The 20,875-nt window shown below is 35.6% G+C and overlaps 1 protein-coding gene across 1 annotated transcript in view; it reads left to right on the top strand.

Annotated features, from left to right (window-relative positions):
- LOC124370038 (proton-associated sugar transporter A) overlaps positions 1-20,875 on the top strand; it is a 105,757-nt gene that overhangs the window by 48,255 nt on the left and 36,627 nt on the right. Inside the window, exon 3 of the mRNA XM_046828350.1 lies at positions 18,689-18,951. Coding sequence (XP_046684306.1) covers positions 18,689-18,951 — 263 coding nt within the window. The remainder of the gene's footprint in view (positions 1-18,688; positions 18,952-20,875) is intronic.

Below are 20,875 nucleotides of genomic sequence, written 5' to 3'. Positions count from 1 at the left end.
ACACGGTTTAAGATAGTGATATGACATTTCTGTAGTATTTATATGAAATATCACTGAAGGGATATATTTTTAATTCATAAAAAAGTAATTTCCTTAAATACTCTTTGTTTTAAATTATTATTTTCACGAAGAGGGTTCAATTATGGCTAGTTTATGCCTTCCAGTTGAACCTACACTGGGTACAGCAAAAACATGTGTGTCACTTAAATCTGGGGAACCCTATGGATATCCGGGACAGGCATCAACAACCGCAAATTTCGAGATACTGGGGTGCAAGAGTATACTGCGGGAAATGGATTTTGAAGTTGGTGAGACTCCTAGAGTGTTAAGTGCTAGGACATAAGGACGTGCCAGCCCGGCACCTTTGACTGGAGAGGCTGGTACAGAGCTGGCCTCCCTCCTTATTCCAAGGAGACATGACTGAGATTAATGCCCAAAATCTTCGTCGTGGACAGGAGGTGAACCCTATCTTACCCGTCCAGAATATCCTGTTACTCACGAAGCAGCGCAAAGGGCCTTTTAGGACTAATTGCAAATTCTCATCTTCTTGTTCTAAGACAACAATAGATTGTGCGCGTGATTTCCAGGAAGGTGCCCTATTTTGGGATATTTATCAGATCCTTTAAGTGAGGCAGGTTCAATGAAAACCAGGTCAAGGTAATGTCCGGGCTATCTGTCTGCTGTGGCAGCAACTTCGTGTTGGAAGTATGATACCGCCTAGCGCCTGCTACTCTTGTGACACTGTCGAGCGACACGTGTCGTCAACATTCATTATTCATTGGTATTGCTTTTAATAACAGTCCAGGCGAATTCCTACTGATGTAATCTTGGTTGGTTTTCTAATGTAAAATGGCACCCACTCTTACTGTGAGTACCACAGCCAAGAGGAATTCATGTGTTGTTGAACGATAAGGTTATACTGACCTTTTCTCGGCTAAAATCGATTAACCCCTTGAATGCTGTGATACTCTTGCAGTACTGACACCTCACTGCGGGGTTTTTTTGCCACTTGCAACCAAAATTAATGTTAATCATTTTATTGGCAAAAACAATATTATACAGCACTCTGAGTACTATTTATTTAGAGGGCCAGTTCCAGAATACAATAAGGAGTAATTAGGGGGAAACCCGTATTTTTTATATAATGGGATGGTGGGGGGGAGGGGGGTTGAAGGAACTAAAGATGGGTAGGAAATTATCTGTTTATAATTCTTTAGCAAGTGAAAAATAATACTCACAATGAAAAGAAACGTATTTATTTAGAACATTTGTTTGTATTTACACTTTGTAAAGCTCTTTGAGTTATTATTCAATAATTTTTGAGTTCGTGGAATAGTGCAAAACACGGCACCACACACAGCCCAACATCGCATTCAGCGCACTGGTAGCGCGATTCGCGGCGTTTCTGTTCTCCTTGTTTTGTGTTTTTACAAACGTGACAAATACGTTGTGCATTTTTCTTTTTTTTCCGTGGATGGTACAAGAGATGGAAAATGACGCTGTGTTAGACGCATTGGATTATCACCCACAGAGGGTCGGCCACCTTTCTGTTTTGTCCGTGGTTCCAAATTATCAGCCATTATTTGGCGAACAAGCTCTAGGTGGAACTGCTGCAACGTTGGTTTTCTGCCTGTTTGACAAAGGTATATGGCATGTGCATTTAATATAGACATATCCAAAAAATGCAATCCAATCGGTCCAGGTAAATTCTGTTCCTCAACGATGTCAAGATCACTAACCTCCTCTAATAATAGTGTATTACAATCAAGATCCAAGTCGGATTCAGATTCACTTACCGATAATGTTGGCTGGTATAAAGGGTCAGTATCAACAACGTCATCATCCTCTGATAAATCACTCAAATCCAATCCTATTTCAGAACTCGGCATTTCTAAAAATCTTCTAATCTCATACTCGCCTTCGTTATCCATAGACATAATGGTAGTCTAATTATCCAACAACAACAAAATTATGTCCAGTAGTAATACTATACTAGTAATTATATTTATATAAATAAACACTATATAAATAAAACACCTCAATAAGTCCGAAAACACATAAAAGCACAAGACAAGACCACTTCTGTGACTGACATTTGACAAAACTTATTCAGAACAGAAATGCACGTGGTTTTGTGGTAGTTGAAATATAATATATCAGGTAGCAGCACCAATCAACAAGAGAATAGTGTCCAGATAGTTCATATTGAGGCCGCTAGATGGTGTGGGCCCCTTTGTTCAGTAGTAGTGGACTACAACAAAGAGATACATCGTGTTCCGTACATTTACGGGCGTAGCAGTGAGGGCTCCGCGGACGAAAACGTATATGTACGTTTACAGCAGTCAAGGGGTTAATTGAGTAACCAGATAAACGTACTGAGCAATGATCCTGGATACAGGTATTGATGAAACAAATATTGTTTAATAAAATTTGAGAGGTTGTGAAGAGAAAACTAGTATTAAAGACTCTCAGCTTCCACAAAGAAACACAAAGTAAACATAAGCTGCTTGTAAATAAAGTAACAAAATCAAATAAAAAATACTCAATTAAATCAAACCCCGGCTCAACATGTAAACCCATCTCCTGTTGTAGAGGGCTTAACAAGACTTTGATATACTAACCGGATTTCGGACATTTGCTATCGTTATATGTTACAAAAAGGGTTTTGAGAATTGAAATATACCCTCTTCTTCAGGTATACAAAAGACCCTAAGTGATCAAAAACTAATTGCGGCAATGGACTGCCACTCAAATTTCAAATAAATAATGGCAAATCTCCGAAATACTATTATCCTACCAAACCTTCCATCTTCTATAACGAACTTTAAACTCATTTATCCAATCTTGATTCTTCAGCTGCAGTATGTCCTGTATTACTTGTTTGTACAATTTGGAACCTGTTTATTGCCGCCCAGCAAGCATTTATGTCTTTGGCACGATTTAAATCCCGGATTCAATTGCTGAAATGTAAATTCGTTTTTCTGGGCATGTTGTTTTTATATTTCTTTTTACCCACGATTTAATTACGTTTTGTAGGTCTAACTATGGTTTGAGTTAGTTTTCAAGAAGATTGTTAAACATCTAAAGCATTCACGCAATTTTATACATTCTCCTTAAAAAACTGTTTATGAATTGTTTTGATTGTGGCTTGAACATAGTATTGAAGAAGGTTTAATGATGCGATTTATTTTTTTTATATTTACATTATCTGGAATGTCACGGGACAGTTGGGGCATATTAAAATCTGCCCAGCCCTATCTTGATAGCTAGGTGAACAACCTTATCCCTTCAATTGATTTTAGATAAAGGCTAAAACTTATCTACACAGCTCATCTCCCGGCTGTGATAGTGAATGTTGAGTTTGCTCCCGTTCACCTTCCTCTTAGTGCAGCATCTGAGATCTGACGCTGTTACAGACTGGAGCAAACTCAACATTCACATTGAATACATCCTTCTCACCATATCAACATTCATTCATTTCGGTTTGCGACAAAGTCAGTCAGATTACAGTCCAACAGTCACGCTGGGTGAAACTGATATCGACGAGGTCTACTCAATGAAATTCCTTGGAATACACCTAGATCGGGGGTTGACATGGGACTTCCATGTAGACAGTGTTTGCTCAAAGTTATCCTCAGGAATCTATATATTGAAACAACTATCCAAATATTGCCCAGCCCGGGTGCTGATGACGGCATATTATGGATAATCTACCCACACCTCTTCTACGGATTGGTTTTGTGGCGAGGTTGCACGAACACAAACTTGTCCAGATTGTTTTCACTTCAAAAAAAAGCAGTCAGAATAATTGCAAAATTGAAATGGAGAGAAAATGTAGGCATTCAAACATTTGCAGCTGTTGACACTTCCCTGTTCTATATTTTGGAAGTGTGTCTCTTTTTTAAGTACAAATGCGAACATTTAAGAGATATTAATGTATACTCTTATGAAATTAGAGGCAGGTACAATTACCGCACTGCGAGACAAAGGACGGTAGTTCATACCGCTTGCCTTCACAGGCAGGCGCTTAATTTGTCAACAGACTGCCAAATTCCATTAAAAGTGCAAATATGCCCAAGCCATTTAAAGCTCGTCTGAAATCAGCCTTAATTCAAGCAGCATTTTTTAATACGGACGAGTTTTTGACACACGATTGGGAGACCGCTGAATTGGCTGAATGACACTGCGACTAGAGTGGACAAATTCGAATAAACGAGATTATGGATGGAAAATATTGTATGAATGAATGAGTCCAACTGTCATGAAAGAATGGTAAATTTTAGTTGACATATAAAACTTACAATTGCAATACAATTTTGTACATTGTTTACGTGATACAATATTTATTTATTTATATCTCCGTGTTGTATACAAAACTCGGTTGCTCCACTGTGGTATGGGATGGTGACTGGACTATCGTAGTGCTCTCATTTATGCACCTGATGAGACAATGAGAAAGCCTCTACACCTAGATTACACTACATTTTGTAGTCTATGTGTCTCTGATGTCGAAACGAAGAGTTCCTTTTTGAGCTTTTTCGTTGCCATCTCTTCGGACGAACATGACTCCAGATTCCAGGAGTCAAGTCTGTGACAGCGTCAGATCTCAGACGCTGCACTAAGACGAATGTGAACTGGAGCTAACGTAACATTCACATTGAATCAGGCGTTCACACAATAGTCACTTTATGTGTGATAGTGATTTCTACTGGCACACGGTTTGCTCCCGTGTGGCTTATAATTTTGAAATGCTCTATGAATATAAGGCATTGAAATTGCTTTGCTGCCTGATCAATGGCCGAACACCCCATGCCGCCAATAAAATTAAGTCCCCTCTTCTCCCCCTTTCTGTCATTTAGTACTATTAGCCCATCATTATCTAATAGTTCTTACACTTTTCTTCCTTTTGGTCTTATAACAAGGTCTTTCGATACTCTGATGGATAATTAAACTATAGCTTTAATTTTACGCAACATTTCCTCCAGGTTTTGATTTTTAAGACCATTGGAATTTAAAAAGGTGGTTGAACTATTATGATCTAGTTCTCAATTAATAGTAATTTTAATAAATATCCAGAATGAATATATGGTCAACGTAAGGCCAACAGTTTCGTGTACTGTGCATAGCGCATTTTCAGCTTCTGTAAATAGCAAACATTAAATAACACAAGATTTTAAGTTTAATAAATAAATTATACTCCAATATTTCGACCAAATTCAAATACTTTACAAGCAGGAATGAACTTTAACTTATACTATAAATTTTGTAGGAATAAAATGAACATCGTGCTCTGGCATAAACGTTTCAAGTAATATGCCTACATCACAATTTCCTATAAACTCCGAAAACCTTGGCACTAATCTTATTCTAGACCACGGACATTTTACACATATATTGTTATATTAGTCCTTTGCTCAACACCTTCCCTATTTACAATGTACTTCCTTTGTCTTAAAAGATTATATAACATTTACGTTCCCACAGTACAAAATAAAATGGGAATTATTTAGATTACCGGTCTCTTTCTGTTTGGCTCTCAGTGAGTTTGGATATGTATTAATGCCGATGCATACACTGATACATCATAAATTAGAAATGTCACAAACAGTTTTACGTAACGTACCTAATAACATGTATTAAAATCAGTACATGTTACACAAAAGTACCAAGCACAAATGTCACATATAATACTAACTTATGTATACATTAAATATATTACAATTTCATAATAGTTTAATTGTTTTACATTTTTTCGTTCATAACAACGCCGAACCATGTAATTGACAATTCAAACATATGGAGATTTAATTAATTGAACAATCAACCTCTTACAATATGATGCTGCAATCAATACAAATATTTAAATCTAACATTTCGTTGTTACCCATCTTAGATGAATTTATAACGAAAGGGTGTAAACAACAAGTATTTCAATGACCACGTAATAAGAAGTTTTGAACGTTTAGCATTGTTATCTTAAGAAGGCAATGCAATGTAATTAAGTTTTAGATTCCTTATTTTGTAGGTACGTCCAGATTCTAACTAAATCACGAATAAGATAAAGCATTTTTTTAAACAATAATAAACTTACTACTTAGTGACTACATATTATTATGCAATTCTAAATTATGCATCGTAATAATACTTCAATGTAGGATAGTGTAATAATGTTTCAATCAGTTATTTGTTATTGTAGTGATAAGCCAGTATATTTTATACAACAAAAATCAAATATTCTTCGGTTGTTAGTTATATACATGAAAATGACACACTTGTACAAACTAACATACACTTCAGTGTGCTAAGAGTCTCAGAATGTCAGAGGATAATCAGATATTCCAATCTAAAACCTAAGTGCATCTCTTCAGATGTAATATACTATCTGTGTATCGTGTTATTGGTAATATAACCTTACAAGATAGTTTTAAATCACTCATTAAATATATTGCTATTTACCTTATTCATATTTTGATGCGCACAGCTGGATCACCTTTAAGTGTTTTTCGTCTTTTCTTAATTGTTTAGTGTTGGAAAGGAATAATGTTGATTTAATTAAAGCAACGAGGTAATCGAGACTGTATTTATACAACCTTTATCTCTATTTAATTATAATTTAGGATCTTTGCTATCCCGGTAAATAAAGGGAATAAATGCAGCTTCCAAACACCATAAGATATAATTTAACACACCTACTCACCTTTCGTTGTATCCTCTCCATCATTTCGAGTAAGCAGAATTATTTTGTTTGGCAACCCGTTAATTAACTAATCGTAAAGATCTTAAAGAAAATCAATCACAACAAATAGAACATAGACAATTATACAGTGTGAGTTAGAACCAAGAAACGTACCTTCTTCGTTTTAACGAAGACCCCCCCCCTAGTTCAGCCCCAACGAATTCGGGAAAGTAATTTTAACAACCTAAAATTCCCCGAAAGGTTTAATTTTGTAAAGATTTTTAAATGTAATTGTAGGTCGAGCCATACCTCATTTAAGAGGTCACTTCACTCATCATTTAGGAAACAAAAAATTGTAATTTATTTATCTTCTTGTATACAAGATGTTACGAAATGTCAAACCTTTACGGTTCCACTGATTTTTAAATGTAATTGTAGGTCGAGCCATACCTCATTTAAGAGGTCACTTCACTCATCATTTAGGAAACAAAAAATTGTAATTTATTTATCTTCTTGTATACAAGATGTTACGAAATGTCAAACCTTTACGGTTCCACTGATTTTTAAATGTAATTGTAGGTCGAGCCATACCTCATTTAAGAGGTCACTTCACTCATCATTTAGGAAACAAAAAATTGTAATTTATTTATCTTCTTGTATACAAGATGTTACGAAATGTCAAACCTTTACGGTTCCACTGATTTTTAAATGTAATTGTAGGTCGAGCCATACCTCATTTAAGAGGTCACTTCACTCATCATTTAGGAAACAAAAAATTGTAATTTATTTATCTTCTTGTATACAAGATGTTACGAAATGTCAAACCTTTACGGTTCCACTGATTTTTAAATGTAATTGTAGGTCGAGCCATACCTCATTTAAGAGGTCACTTCACTCATCATTTAGGAAACAAAAAATTGTAATTTATTTATCTTCTTGTATACAAGATGTTACGAAATGTCAAACCTTTACGTTTCCACTGATTTTTAAATGTAATTGTAGGTCGAGCCATACCTCATTTAAGAGGTCACTTCACTCATCATTTAGGAAACAAAAAATTGTAATTTATTTATCTTCTTGTATACAAGATGTTACGAAATGTCAAACCTTTACGGTTCCACTGATTTTTACTGTTATCTCGTCAGCAAATGCAAATATTTATCCAGAATCACCAAATAAGTACTATTTCTGAAAGTATGTCATAGTTGTCACTTTTCCCATTTTTAAAGATATTTCAAATTTTTGATAATGTATACTAGTAGATTCTAAACAATTTAAACAACAAGGTATGACTTCTATTACACCTATGGATGGCTCTTAAACACTAAAATGCAGTTCGGTAGCAAAGTTAAGAGGGAACGTCAGTAAGCTGCCGGCCGTGCATTTGAGACCTCGCTTTTAACACGGGGATAAACTTTGAAACTGTTATAAACAGGGAATCCGCCTTAAACTCATAAATTTATTACTATTCCTACGTATACGGTAGTCTCCATACTGATGAATCGTTAAAATTACGATGACTGTGAACACTAATGGTTTGTAATTTATATTCAATATCGAGTTTGCGCTTTATCGTTTAAATATTTAAAAAGTATCCACTTTACAAAAAACTAAATGCTGTTTTGATGATTATTACTTATATCTCTAAAATGAGATATCTCACATAAGGCTGAAACCAAAAATTAGGATTTAAACGTGCGTGAAGTTTAATATTTAGGGAGTGCCGATGGCCGAGCGGTGTAAGTCGTTGGACTTTGGGTCTGAGTTAGAGATAGTGAAGGTTCAAATCCTGTCTGTGACCGCTGCACCTTTTATCAGTACCATCGACCTCGTACTGTATCGACTCTCCCCTTATTCTGTTTGATAAGATCCTCGCTCAGGCCAGTGGCCCATGAGGACGGACAGAATAAGGCTTAAAAGGTGATCGGCCTCTCCTTTAAAAAATTTTCATTTCTTATTGGGGAACATTTGATGTCGTCTCAATAGGACCGGGTATTAACTGAAGATACCAGCACAAAAATTTAAAAGTTGGCGAGAAATACGTGAAATCCTCGAATTATGGTATACTTGTATGACTTTATACCGTCCTCTGTTGACCACATGTGAGCAGTAAGCTCTTGTCAGGTGCACTGAGGTCGCACTCTGTGACCAAACAGGTTACTCTGTTGTATCAGAGGACAGGTCAGTCGATCGGCTCGTGTGGGAGTATAACAATATCGTGCTGGCCATGGTGGGGAAACATTGGAACAGGTAGTGTTGACCACATGTGAGCAGTAAGCTCTTGTCAGGTGCACTGAGGTCGCACTCTGTGACCAAACAGGTTACTCTGTTGTATCAGAGGACAGGTCAGTCGATCGGCTCGTGTGGGAGTATAACAATATCGTGCTGGCCATGGTGGGGAAACATTGGAACAGGTAGTGTTGACCACATGTGAGCAGTAAGCTCTTGTCAGGTGCACTGAGGTCGCACTCTGTGACCAAACAGGTTACTCTGTTGTATCAGAGGACAGGTCAGTCGATCGGCTCGTGTGGGAGTATAACAATATCGTGCTGGCCATGGTGGGGAAACATTGGAACAGGTAGTGTTGACCACATGTGAGCAGTAAGCTCTTGTCAGGTGCACTGAGGTCGCACTCTGTGACCAAACAGGTTACTCTGTTGTATCAGAGGACAGGTCAGTCGATCGGCTCGTGTGGGAGTATAACAATATCGTGCTGGCCATGGTGGGGAAACATTGGAACAGGTAGTGTTGACCACATGTGAGCAGTAAGCTCTTGTCAGGTGCACTGAGGTCGCACTCTGTGACCAAACAGGTTACTCTGTTGTATCAGAGGACAGGTCAGTCGATCGGCTCGTGTGGGAGTATAACAATATCGTGCTGGCCATGGTGGGGAAACATTGGAACAGGTAGTGTTGCTTTGCCTTGTTATAACATATTCTAAATATCACTAAACATTCCGGTTCACACTGATAAAGATAACTGGAGTAAACAGTAGACACACACAGTAGTTACACTAAATATTTCTAGAATGAAATATACTCTATTCTATTTTATACGTGATGATAACGAAGAAATTAGAGGGGAGTACAGGACATTCGGTATGCAGGAAATCAACACAAACAACAATACGTATTATCTGAACACTAAACAGTTCAGGGTATTGAATAGCCTACGTGTATCCAGCACGATGTACAGTACTAATCGTGCGATCAACACATCAGATAAAGATAACTGGTATTATACGCAGTATATAATATAACACAAAACACTACACAAAATGGATTAATAACACTACATTAAAACACAGATAAATAAAACTTTCGAGAAGCAGATTGTCAGAGTTGGAATATGTAGCAGTGTGACACGGTTAGATCGAAATCAAATTTAAGAACATCCAAAACTGGTCTTACATCCCTTTCATCCTAGGAACGACTGATAAAATAAGTGCGATATTAAAAAAACATAATAAGAAACCTGTACTCAAGCCGATTGAACGTGGAAGAACTTATTGTAGTTCCGCGAGTTCGACAACTTATATATTCAAAATTACTATAGATATGTTAATTATTATTATATATATTATAAATCTCAGTTTAAGTCACGATTAGTAACGATACTAATCCATCTAACAGACATATCCGGTAGTATATATTAGTAGTGGGAGGATTTAGGGGTTGTAACCCTTTCCCCCTCCATTGATACAAACATTAAAGGTATATTTTAACTTGCGTTCAGCTTAAAGTGTGTGATTACGAAATCGAATAATGTATCATAATTCAGTTTTGTTTTTGTTTGTTTTGATATTTTAACTATAACTCTAACAGCTGGCATATAGTAAAACACAAGACATGAGTAATTTGACTACATAATGTTTTGGAATGACGAGTCCGTCTGCGACGCGTAGGGGTTGATAAATATAATACATACCTCACTTCCCACGGTTTTGGCGAGGAATACGGCAAGTAATGGCCATGAATACCTACCGGTCATCTCTTTAAACGGTAACTTATGTTGGCGTTAGTCGTGTATTACTAACTTGTTATTAATTATATCCAGTATGGGTAGTAGTATCAAAAATAAAATAAAAACACAAAGCCTCTGCTAATTTAATATTTATAAATATTTTATTTTTTTAGAGCAATTAAATTTTACTCGCTGTTACTGGTAAACTTATTCAGTATTGTTTCAACCAAAATTATACAAAAATTATATTCTTATTAAAACGTGTTGTATAGTTTACGTAACTTCAAAAATAAATAATGAACTGTCAACCCTTTCGTGGTAAACTTCTGATACATCGGAAGTTATGGAACAATCCATACAATTTATTTTAATCAAATTTTCATAAAAATTGTAATCCACAACCAAAGTGAAGAAATATCGTGGTTATTTAAATACTATCTGACTTGAAAGTCGTAGTTTTCTTGTTTTATTTAACACAATAGAAGATTTTTTATATCAATATCAATAAAATATAAATAAATACTATTAACAAAATATTATTTTAAAGTAAATGTTAAGGTCATATTAAAATCGACGCAAAACTTCATGCAGACAATAAAATGCCTTTCTGACCAGATAACGTCCTAGTTTTGAGGAGTGAAATGTAGGACTAAAGTAAACAATTGAATATTTATAAATGTGTAACTTAAATTTATCTATTGTTAACTGATTATTTTCTATTTCTGGAGCAATGTTCTGAAATTTTAAATTGTTGTTATTCAAAACAAAACCACTGCAATGATAAATTAATACAGAGGGGAGTGTTAAGATGCTACCTCACGGGAAATATTCTTTGAAACTCTCTCGCGGTCCGAGCCCCACACGACCATCAAGTCACACGAAACAAAATTTTATTAAAATTCAGAAGAAAATACATTTTCAAAAAACATATCTCAGCCTAGACTAAAATATTCCACTGGAAGCCACCTTGAGAGACTCGCGGTCGACAACGTCAAAAGCCTTAATTAAATAAAAAGACAATAAACTAAAAGTATGCTTATTTGAATCAATGGTAGTCACCAATTTTCGAAAAAATAAAGAAACGTTGGACTTTGTAGAGATATGATGATGGAACCTAGATTGATATAAACATATAATATTATTGGTTTCAAGAAAGTAGTGCAGTACGATAATGAACTTAGGTGTATTGTAGTATAGTAGTTCACAGTATATTTATAGTACGTTATGCTAATGTACTATTTTATCAATCTTTCAATATTGTTCTCAATTTATCACGGTTAAAATATAGTTCTTTAAGATTAGAATAGCTTTGCTAATTTTAAAATCAATTGGGAAAACTCCGTGGATGTTTGAAGATTTAAAAATACAGTCAAGTAAGGAGATGGATCTAAAACATATCGTTTGAATGGTGGGGAAAAGAAACAAATCAGTTGTAATACTCTTTTTAAGAGAGCTGAATGCATCCAGAGATTCAAATAACTGGACTTTGTGGAAGTAAAATTTAATTAAATATAATAATAATGGAAATGTTAAATATTAAGACTGAACAGTGGTAAGACTGGTCTGTTTACTGGAATAAAAGGATTTCGATTTAAATGTAAAAGAGTTATCAATAAATTTAGTTTTTAAAATTATAGAAATTTATTGGGGATCGTGTGTGACAATCCCGTTGAGTTTCAGTTCACTATCTCACGTTTAGATGACGAAGATCATAAATTAGAATAGGTGATAATGTTCCAGGTTTCCTTCAAAGGGTTGCCACCAAGCAACAATCAAGCCCCTGGCATGGTCGAATTTTACTCTACCAATAAGTTGTATGTTCAAACTTCTTTAATTTATAATAAATATTAACTCTGGTGAGCCATTAATCTGTAAAATAACATCTTGAAGTTCTTGCCTGATAATTTCTAATTATTCATCAATCAACTTTGGCTTCTTATAAACTGATATTGTTTAGTGAATTAAAGAGAACGCTTTCTTTGAATAATCTCTAATAGTGTCTATAAAACATTAATGATTTGTCTTTCAACATCACTTTCATTGAACAGTTAATATTCTATTCCAATTTTCATGTTGCAATGTTTCTCGATAGTTTTCTTACTAAAGATTAACATTATTAGCCTATATATGTTCACCGTACTTGCTAAGAAATTTCTAAATACAAAACAATTTTTTATTGATTTATATTCGTGTACGTTCATTCATTACTACGATAATCTTTTTTTTTCCGACATCTATATAGAGTTTCTGTCACAATTTGTTGTATGAAAACTTAAAATTAAATAACTTAAGTAACGAAATATCTTACTTTGTAAATAATATTTAACTTGAACTTGAAATTCATATTGTTCATGTCTGTATTTGTTGATCGCCGAGAGTCTGCCGCGTCTATGCGCAATGCATGCAGTGGACATCAACCGCTCAGCGGCGGTAAAAACCAACGAATTACACTTCGTTGGTAAAATACGTGGTTACTAATTCCATATCTCAAAATTCGTGTACTTGTATATAAAGTAAAATATACTTTAGAAAATACATGTCCATTTATGCCTTAATACTTTTTTAATGGATGGCATAGTTTGAAAGTAAAAAACGTTTAAATGTGTAATACAATATTCAAGTAATACAACTATTTACGCCTATGTTTTCAAGTAAAGGATGTGTATCCTGAAAGCCCATTATAATGTATAAGTCTAGGTAAAATGTGGAGGATGTATCTTGTAGTTCTTAAGGTCTAGCCAATTTCCCGAGTCTCTTTTATTCTCTTTGATACAACGTTGTTTTCTTGAAATTCTTTTGTGTTATCGGGCAGTCTCCAAAGACTAAACTCTCGCTTATGTTAAGCTTATTTTGTAGAGCTAAAATAAGAATGATAATAATTCTCTCATATGGCTGTAAAACTTACAATCTTTAATATTATTAGCATTTAACATATTCCAAGGGGAGGGGGTGCTTCCGTACCCCAGCTTGACTAGGAGGTGGAAAATTTGTAGTGGTAACCACCCCACCCTTTGATCATCCTAAATACGCCTATGCTAACAGGTGTACCACAACAGGAGACTTAAATTTGATTGATCACGAACGTTATGGATACTTTGCTCGTGTTTACTTCCGGAACAGTGAAATTATTGGTCACGATGTGGTCTGGCGAGGCAACAATATATTATCTTCAAGTCAATCAGGCCTGAAAAATCTTTAGATATTGTAATAAGGACTTGAAGGATTTTAATATTTTTGTTGCATAATGCTTTGTTACATGTTACACTCTTAACATGTTTTGCCCCTTTGTGGGCAGCCGTCTTCAATAAACTGATTTGAACTTAAATTGCTAATAAAACATGTATGTTTATACAGGTGGGTTGAAAGGGACATAACTCCAACGTAACACTCCAACACACAAAACTTATCCACCTAACGTTCGATATAACAAAGCAGTCATCAATATAACTCCAACTACCTGGAATTTTGTAGACTCCAGCACTCTTCAGTTAGATAATAATTTATTCCACTGCCCTAAACCTCTTTAAAAACAAATTACATGCATACGCAATCCTTACAAGAAAGGCTTATCCTCAAGTCTGCCATAAAAGTTGGGAACCACAGGTGTTGACCATTTCAGGTTCTGTAACAACCTCTAGGCTTACAGAACTACTGCAATCTCATTGCAACATAAAACGGAAACGACATTTCCCATTTATAGACAATTGAGGGTTTACCGGTGCACGGAAGGTATTTATTTTTAATGTTTTAAAACGTGTGTCATACAAGGAGAGAAAAATAGAGAATCACAGAATATCTCAGAACTTTGTTACACCGAACATTAATAAATACATTTTTAAAAAGAGTATTGCATTTTTAGTACCTTAATTGTACATGATGTAAATTATGTTCTAGATGGTTTAATATTCTTTTCTTGGCTCAAGTTGTGTAGGTTAAACTTAGTAAAAGAATACTGGACTTAAAAAATAGTTTTTAAGGTATTTAGGACAAGACCTACTTTGTAAATGTTTCAAACTTAAACCAGCATATTTTTTAAAGAGTGAACCAAAGCTGAATTTGCAGCATTTTACTGTACTAATATAATATATTTTTAATTTTATAAAATTTATGGGGGGTTTGGGGGTCGTAACCCCCCCCCCCTCCATTGATACAAATATTCAAGATATATTTTAACTAGCGTTCAGCTTCAAGTATACTCGTAAATGAACAATGTATCATAGTTCAGTTTGTTTTTTATTTGTTTTGATATTTTAACTGTAACCGCTGACATATAATAAAACATAAGACTCCTGTATCGTAATTCTTGGAATGACCCGTAGAGGTTGACAAATATAACATAGACACTGTCACTTCCACACTTACCGCGCTTCGGGCAAGAGAGTAATGGCCATGAATACCTACCGGTCATCTCTTGGAACGGTAACTTGTAATAGTCTTAACATAATTCTCAACGCTTTCGTTGTTGATGTTAGTCGTGTTTTAAAGACGTGTTATAAATGAATACCGATAGTGGTAGTAGTAACAAAAATAAAATAAAAGTACAAAACCTTTAGTTTGCAAATTTTACTATTTAAAATATTTTATTTCTTAAAAGTAATTAAATTTTACTCGCTGTTAATGTTAAACTTCTCCAATATTGAGAACGACCTATCCAAAGCTGGCCTGACTTTCCTTTCATTCCAGGAACGACTGATAAAATAATAAGATATTAAAGAGACAGTATGAAAACTGTGCTCAAGCCGGCAAAAACGTTAAAGAACTCATTGAGGTCAGTAAAGAACTCGATTCTTTTAGAGTAAACGAAATTCGTTGTAGTTTTGATTCAGTCTATATTCGGGGGAAATCGTTCAATACCTGCAGGCGCAGTGTTATACAATACGCCATGATACGGAAAACTCGGCCATAGTGTAACACAGTTAGGAAACTAAACATGTAATAGAATTCGAGAAGACAAAAGTACTTTCGAAAATTCCATACTACTATCAGAGAATATTTTTTTAAATCGGTCAGATTTCGTTATATGCCCACAACGCTTAAACTTTTTCAATGAAACATTCAACAAAAACAAAAATTACCAAACAAAAACTAAACTCTTTATTGAAAAAACAAACAAAACTTGTTTCTATTCTTGATCACACTCCGCCACCCAAAATGCGAGTGCCTCCGGTCGTCAGCGCGGGCTTCGGCAGCACCTTCGGTGCTGCAGAAGCCCGCGCTGTTGTCAACGAAAGAAAAACATCCCTCGAGATAGTACCTATCAGTAAAATATCAAATTCTAGAGGGGCTGATCAGAAATATAAATTGAATTTTAATGGAAAGGCAATTATGTACCGTGTAAAAAGCTTAAATAACCATGTGATGCCGCGCGGCCTGCCGTAATCGGGATTCTCGAGAAATATAAGATAACAGCGACAACAATACCGACCGCAATACCTGGAAATGCTTGTTGATTGATGGAATGTTAGTTCTGTTACTCAACTACATCGTTTTATAACGTTCGAAGTTCATTGAAAAAAGTTTAAGCGTTGGGGGCATATAACGGAATCTGACTAAAAAATCTATAAAAGTAATCAATAAAGGACATGTTTAAAATCTACCAGCCTGTGATAAAGAAACCATACTTGTGTCACATTAGTCGTATATCACTTAATCTTAAACCAAAGACATTATTACAGCTCCATCCCTTACAACACGACTGTATAAACAATGCGAAGAGAACAGGTTTTTCCCGGACATTTGCCATGGTTTTGTGATACAATAAATCAGTAACACTACGTTTCTAGTTTTGCGTCTGATCTCTTCCTCAGATGGATAACTAACCTAACAGACAACTGCAATTTAGGTTAAATAAACAAAACATACCAGAGCGTTGTGACTCTCATTATTCAGAAATCACAAAGAAATAGTTGAAGAATTAAAGAATACATGTTACAATACGAATGCACTGAATGACCAACCACATTAAAACCGAATCCACCAGAGGAAGAGATCAGATTGCAGATCTCAAAACGTACTGTTACTTAACGATGGCAAACGTCAAGACTAAAACCTGGTTCCTTTGCAAACATTCCATTGTCAAACACAAACTTTAACCTAAGACCTAATATTAATCTAAACACTTATCTATGTCGTATTATAGTGAAAACCATAAAAGTATTGCTAATTCATGTGAACTACCAACTGTTTAACCTTTCTGTAGTAAATGAGCTTCTTAGCGTCCACATAGCAATATCATCCATTTCCTTTACATTGCAAACAAACAAAGTTATATTTACATTTTTTATCACGTAATTAAGAAAAAATCTTTAATATTAATTAAATTTTTATTAAATGTGTTTTAAAATCTTTCTCTCTCTAAAATGTTTAGTTGGTAAAAAATGTTTTTGTTTCTTTTCCTAAAATTTTTTAAGATATGCAAATTAAAAATTTCAATCGTTTTACAGTCAAATTTCAGTTCTTGTTTTTTTTATACACTATTTCAAATGAAAGGGCTTGACGATAGACAATCAACAACATCATCATCGATATACTCGATTTAAACCACCCATTCTATAATAAATTGCAAGTGAGGTTTATAAAATCACTGCAACTTTAGATGTAGTGGTTTGCAATGAGATATTCGATAGTGATAAATCTCATTAATCATAGAGGAATTGTTGTAACCTGTGAGATTTTTATGTTGATAAATCGCACTGATCATAGAAGAATTTATTTAACCTGTGTTTGTACTGTTTTACGTTTATTCTCTGTTGTTTTCTGAAACCTCAAAGTAAAATGTTTATTATCTAGTTTTATAAAATTATATTAAAACTCGCATACTCCCATAAAATAAGGTTTTGGACCACCTTATATGCTTCAGAACATATTAGCTTTAATTACAGTAAATTTAATAGACTTTCTGCCTACATTAAAGCTGCAAAGAGTAATTTTGTAAATTAACCATTCAAGTGCCTGAACTAAGGTTGTATGCAATATAAATACTTTACTGCTACACAAAAAGAACTTATTACATTGAAGGAGTTTAATATTCATATTTTTATCTATTTCAAAACTCAATATAGGAGAAAATTGTGGCATTGCAATGTGTAAAATTGTAAACCTATTTTCAGTATTGGGTGGCTATGTAATTTTGGAATACATTAAATGCCAATTATTGAGTCTCATAAAAATTCTGTTTATAAATTCAAATTTAAATTCCTTTCTTTGGGAGAGATTTTCATGACATGTACTATATTTTGAAAAATAAAGCAATGGCAGTATTACTTAACTATAACTATATCAATATTGATTTTACATCCAGCAGGGTTCACTTGTGGCTGGTTTATACTTTCCAGTTGAACCTACCACTGGGCACAGTAAAAACCGATGTGTCGCTTAAATCTAGGTAACCTTATGGATGTCAAGGAGAGGCACATAACCGCGAATGTCGAGATTCTGAGGAGCAAGGGTAATTCAATAGATCTAGTCTAGTGCGGGAGATGACTGTTGGAGCTGGTGGGGTTCATTTCCTAAGAGTGAAAGGTTCTTGCCAGCCCAGACAGGGTGTGCCATCCCCTGCCTGCTTTGACTGGAGAGACTGGTTCAGAGCTGGCTTTCCCTTCTCCCGGGGGGACATGACTTTGAGATTAGTGCCCTAATTCTTCCTCATGGATCTCGATAGGAGGCGGCCCCTACTTTCTAACCTTACCTATCCTGAATATCCTGTCACTCCGGAAGCAGCGCTAAGGTCCTTATAGGACTGAGTGCAATTTATAAGCTTCTTGTCCTAAGAGAACAAAAAATTATCAATATTGTGTAGGAAGTAGTGCTAAAGCCCAACCTGAGTATCGTGTCACTTAGATAACTATGCAAAAGACCTTACAAGATTAGATATAGTACATGTGTTTCTTCCCCTTTTCTAGTTTTATTAGCTATATATATGTAACTCAACATTTTTAATAAAGTCTAAAAACTCAAGATGTGACTCTTTTTTTAAATGAATAAAAATGTCCCCTAATATGAAATATTGTAACTTCTTATGATTACAAGGTTTACTTGTCATGATTACAGGCGCAAGACACGAGGGGAGTTGGTGCGGGTCTCCGCTGCAGTCATGGGGATAGAGTTCTCATACGCAGCGGAGACAGCCTTCGTCTCTCCTACCCTCCTCAAGATAGGGGTTGACCACCAGCGTATGACCATGGTGTGGGCATTGTCACCTCTGGTGGGTTTCTTCCTCAACCCGATCCTCGGAGCCATGAGTGACCGATGCCGGCTGCCCTGTGGGCGACGTAGACCTTTCATCGTCCTACTGGCCCTTGGAGTTCTAATAGGTGATATACCCTCTCACATCCCTCTTATCTCTCCAAACAAGAGACCCATATTACTGTATTTCATACAGTGCACAGTATTGTAGTTTGTTAACAGTTAGAAATTTCAAATTTCTTAAAATTTTCCTGAATAACTGTCATTATCTGGGAAGACTCTTACAAATTCGAACAGAGTACACAATATCACTGTGTTTAGAGCTCATCCAGGTTTATTAAATTTCCAAAATTTCAAATTGAATAGAAGGAGAACAAAATAAATTTAAATTATCAATATTAGAACTTAGGATCAACAATTTTAATAAAGATAATTATAATAATATAAGACTGTCTACGAGAGATACATGAATAATCATACTATTAATTAAAAATTAGCTAAATCAATTCATTATGGGAGCTAAAAAATATGTTTGTCAAACTAAATATTTTTATTCATTAATATCATATAAGTTTTTAAGTTCATTCTGTGTCGAAATATTGATAATCTGATTAAAATCTTCAGATATTTAAACCTTGCTGTGGAGAGCAACTTTCAGTCAACAGATGTTAAACAGGAACTGGCTTAAGCGAGTTCTCATTAGAAATTTTTATTGACAATGGTTCTCCAAATTGAAGCTAAAGTATCTCAAGATTTTAACTGTGATAACCATGTTTTGCAGTGTGACATTGAAAACTTAAATAATAGAGCCCCTGCTCTATAAGCAGATGAGAAAACGAGATTTTTATTCATTTTGTACGAAAATACCGTAGTTCAAAGACAGGTGGGTTCCAGAGAACCAGATTTATACTGTTTTTATAACACTACAATCCCAGATATGATTTTTTGAACAAACTCAAACACAGTTTGAATATTCAAAAATTAATTTTTCAACTAGCCATGATTTTAGTAGTATTTTTACTTTTCCAGCTTTGATGTTGATGGCAGACTTCTACCATTCCTTAGATCTGCCTCGCAACCAGATGACCAGCTTTGATGTTGATGGCTGTTTAATGTAGCATTACGTCCTGCAGGTCTAATACTAGTACCAAACGGAGAACGTATGGGGCATGCCATGGGAGACTTCTACCATTCCTTAGATCTGCCTCGCAACCAGATGACTAGCTTTGATGTTGATGGCTGTTTAATGTAGCATTACGTCCTGCAGGTCTAATACTAGTACCAAACGGAGAACGTATGGGGCATGCCATGGGAGACTTCTACCCTTCCTTGGATCTGCCTCGCAACCAGACGACCAGCTTTGATGTTGATGGCTGTTTAATGTAGCATTACGTCCTGCAGGTCTAATACTAGTACCAAACGGAGAACGTATGGGGCATGCCATGGGAGACTTCTACCCTTCCTTAGATCTGCCTCGCAACCAGACGACCAGCTTTGATGTTGATGGCTGTTTAATGTAGCATTACGTCCTGCAGGTCTAATACTAGTACCAAACGGAGAACGTATGGGGCATGCCATGGGAGACTTCTACCCTTCCTTGGATCTGCCTCGCAACCAGACGACCAGCTTTGATGTTGATGGCTGTTTAATGTAGCATTACGTCCTGCAGGTCTAATACTAGTACCAAACGGAGAACGTATGGGGCATGCCATGGGAGACTTCTACCCTTCCTTAGATCTGCCTCGCAACCAGACGACCAGCTTTGATGTTGATGGCTGTTTAATGTAGCATTACGTTCTGCAGGTCTAATACTAGTACCAAACGGAGAACGTATGGGGCATGCCATGGGAGACTTCTACCCTTCCTTAGATCTGCCTCGCAATCAGACGACCAGCTTTGATGTTGATGGCTGTTTAATGTAGCATTACGTCCTGCAGGTCTAATACTAGTACCAAACGGAGAACGTATGGGGCATGCCATGGGAGACTTCTACCCTTCCTTGGATCTGCCTCGCAACCAGACGACCAGCTTTGATGTTGATGGCTGTTTAAT

Source organism: Homalodisca vitripennis, chromosome X (genome assembly GCF_021130785.1).
Source record: "Homalodisca vitripennis isolate AUS2020 chromosome X, UT_GWSS_2.1, whole genome shotgun sequence".
Classification (NCBI taxonomy): domain Eukaryota; kingdom Metazoa; phylum Arthropoda; class Insecta; order Hemiptera; family Cicadellidae; genus Homalodisca; species Homalodisca vitripennis.
Note: the sequence above shows the minus strand (reverse complement) of the source record. Positions and strands in the feature narration are given on the sequence as shown.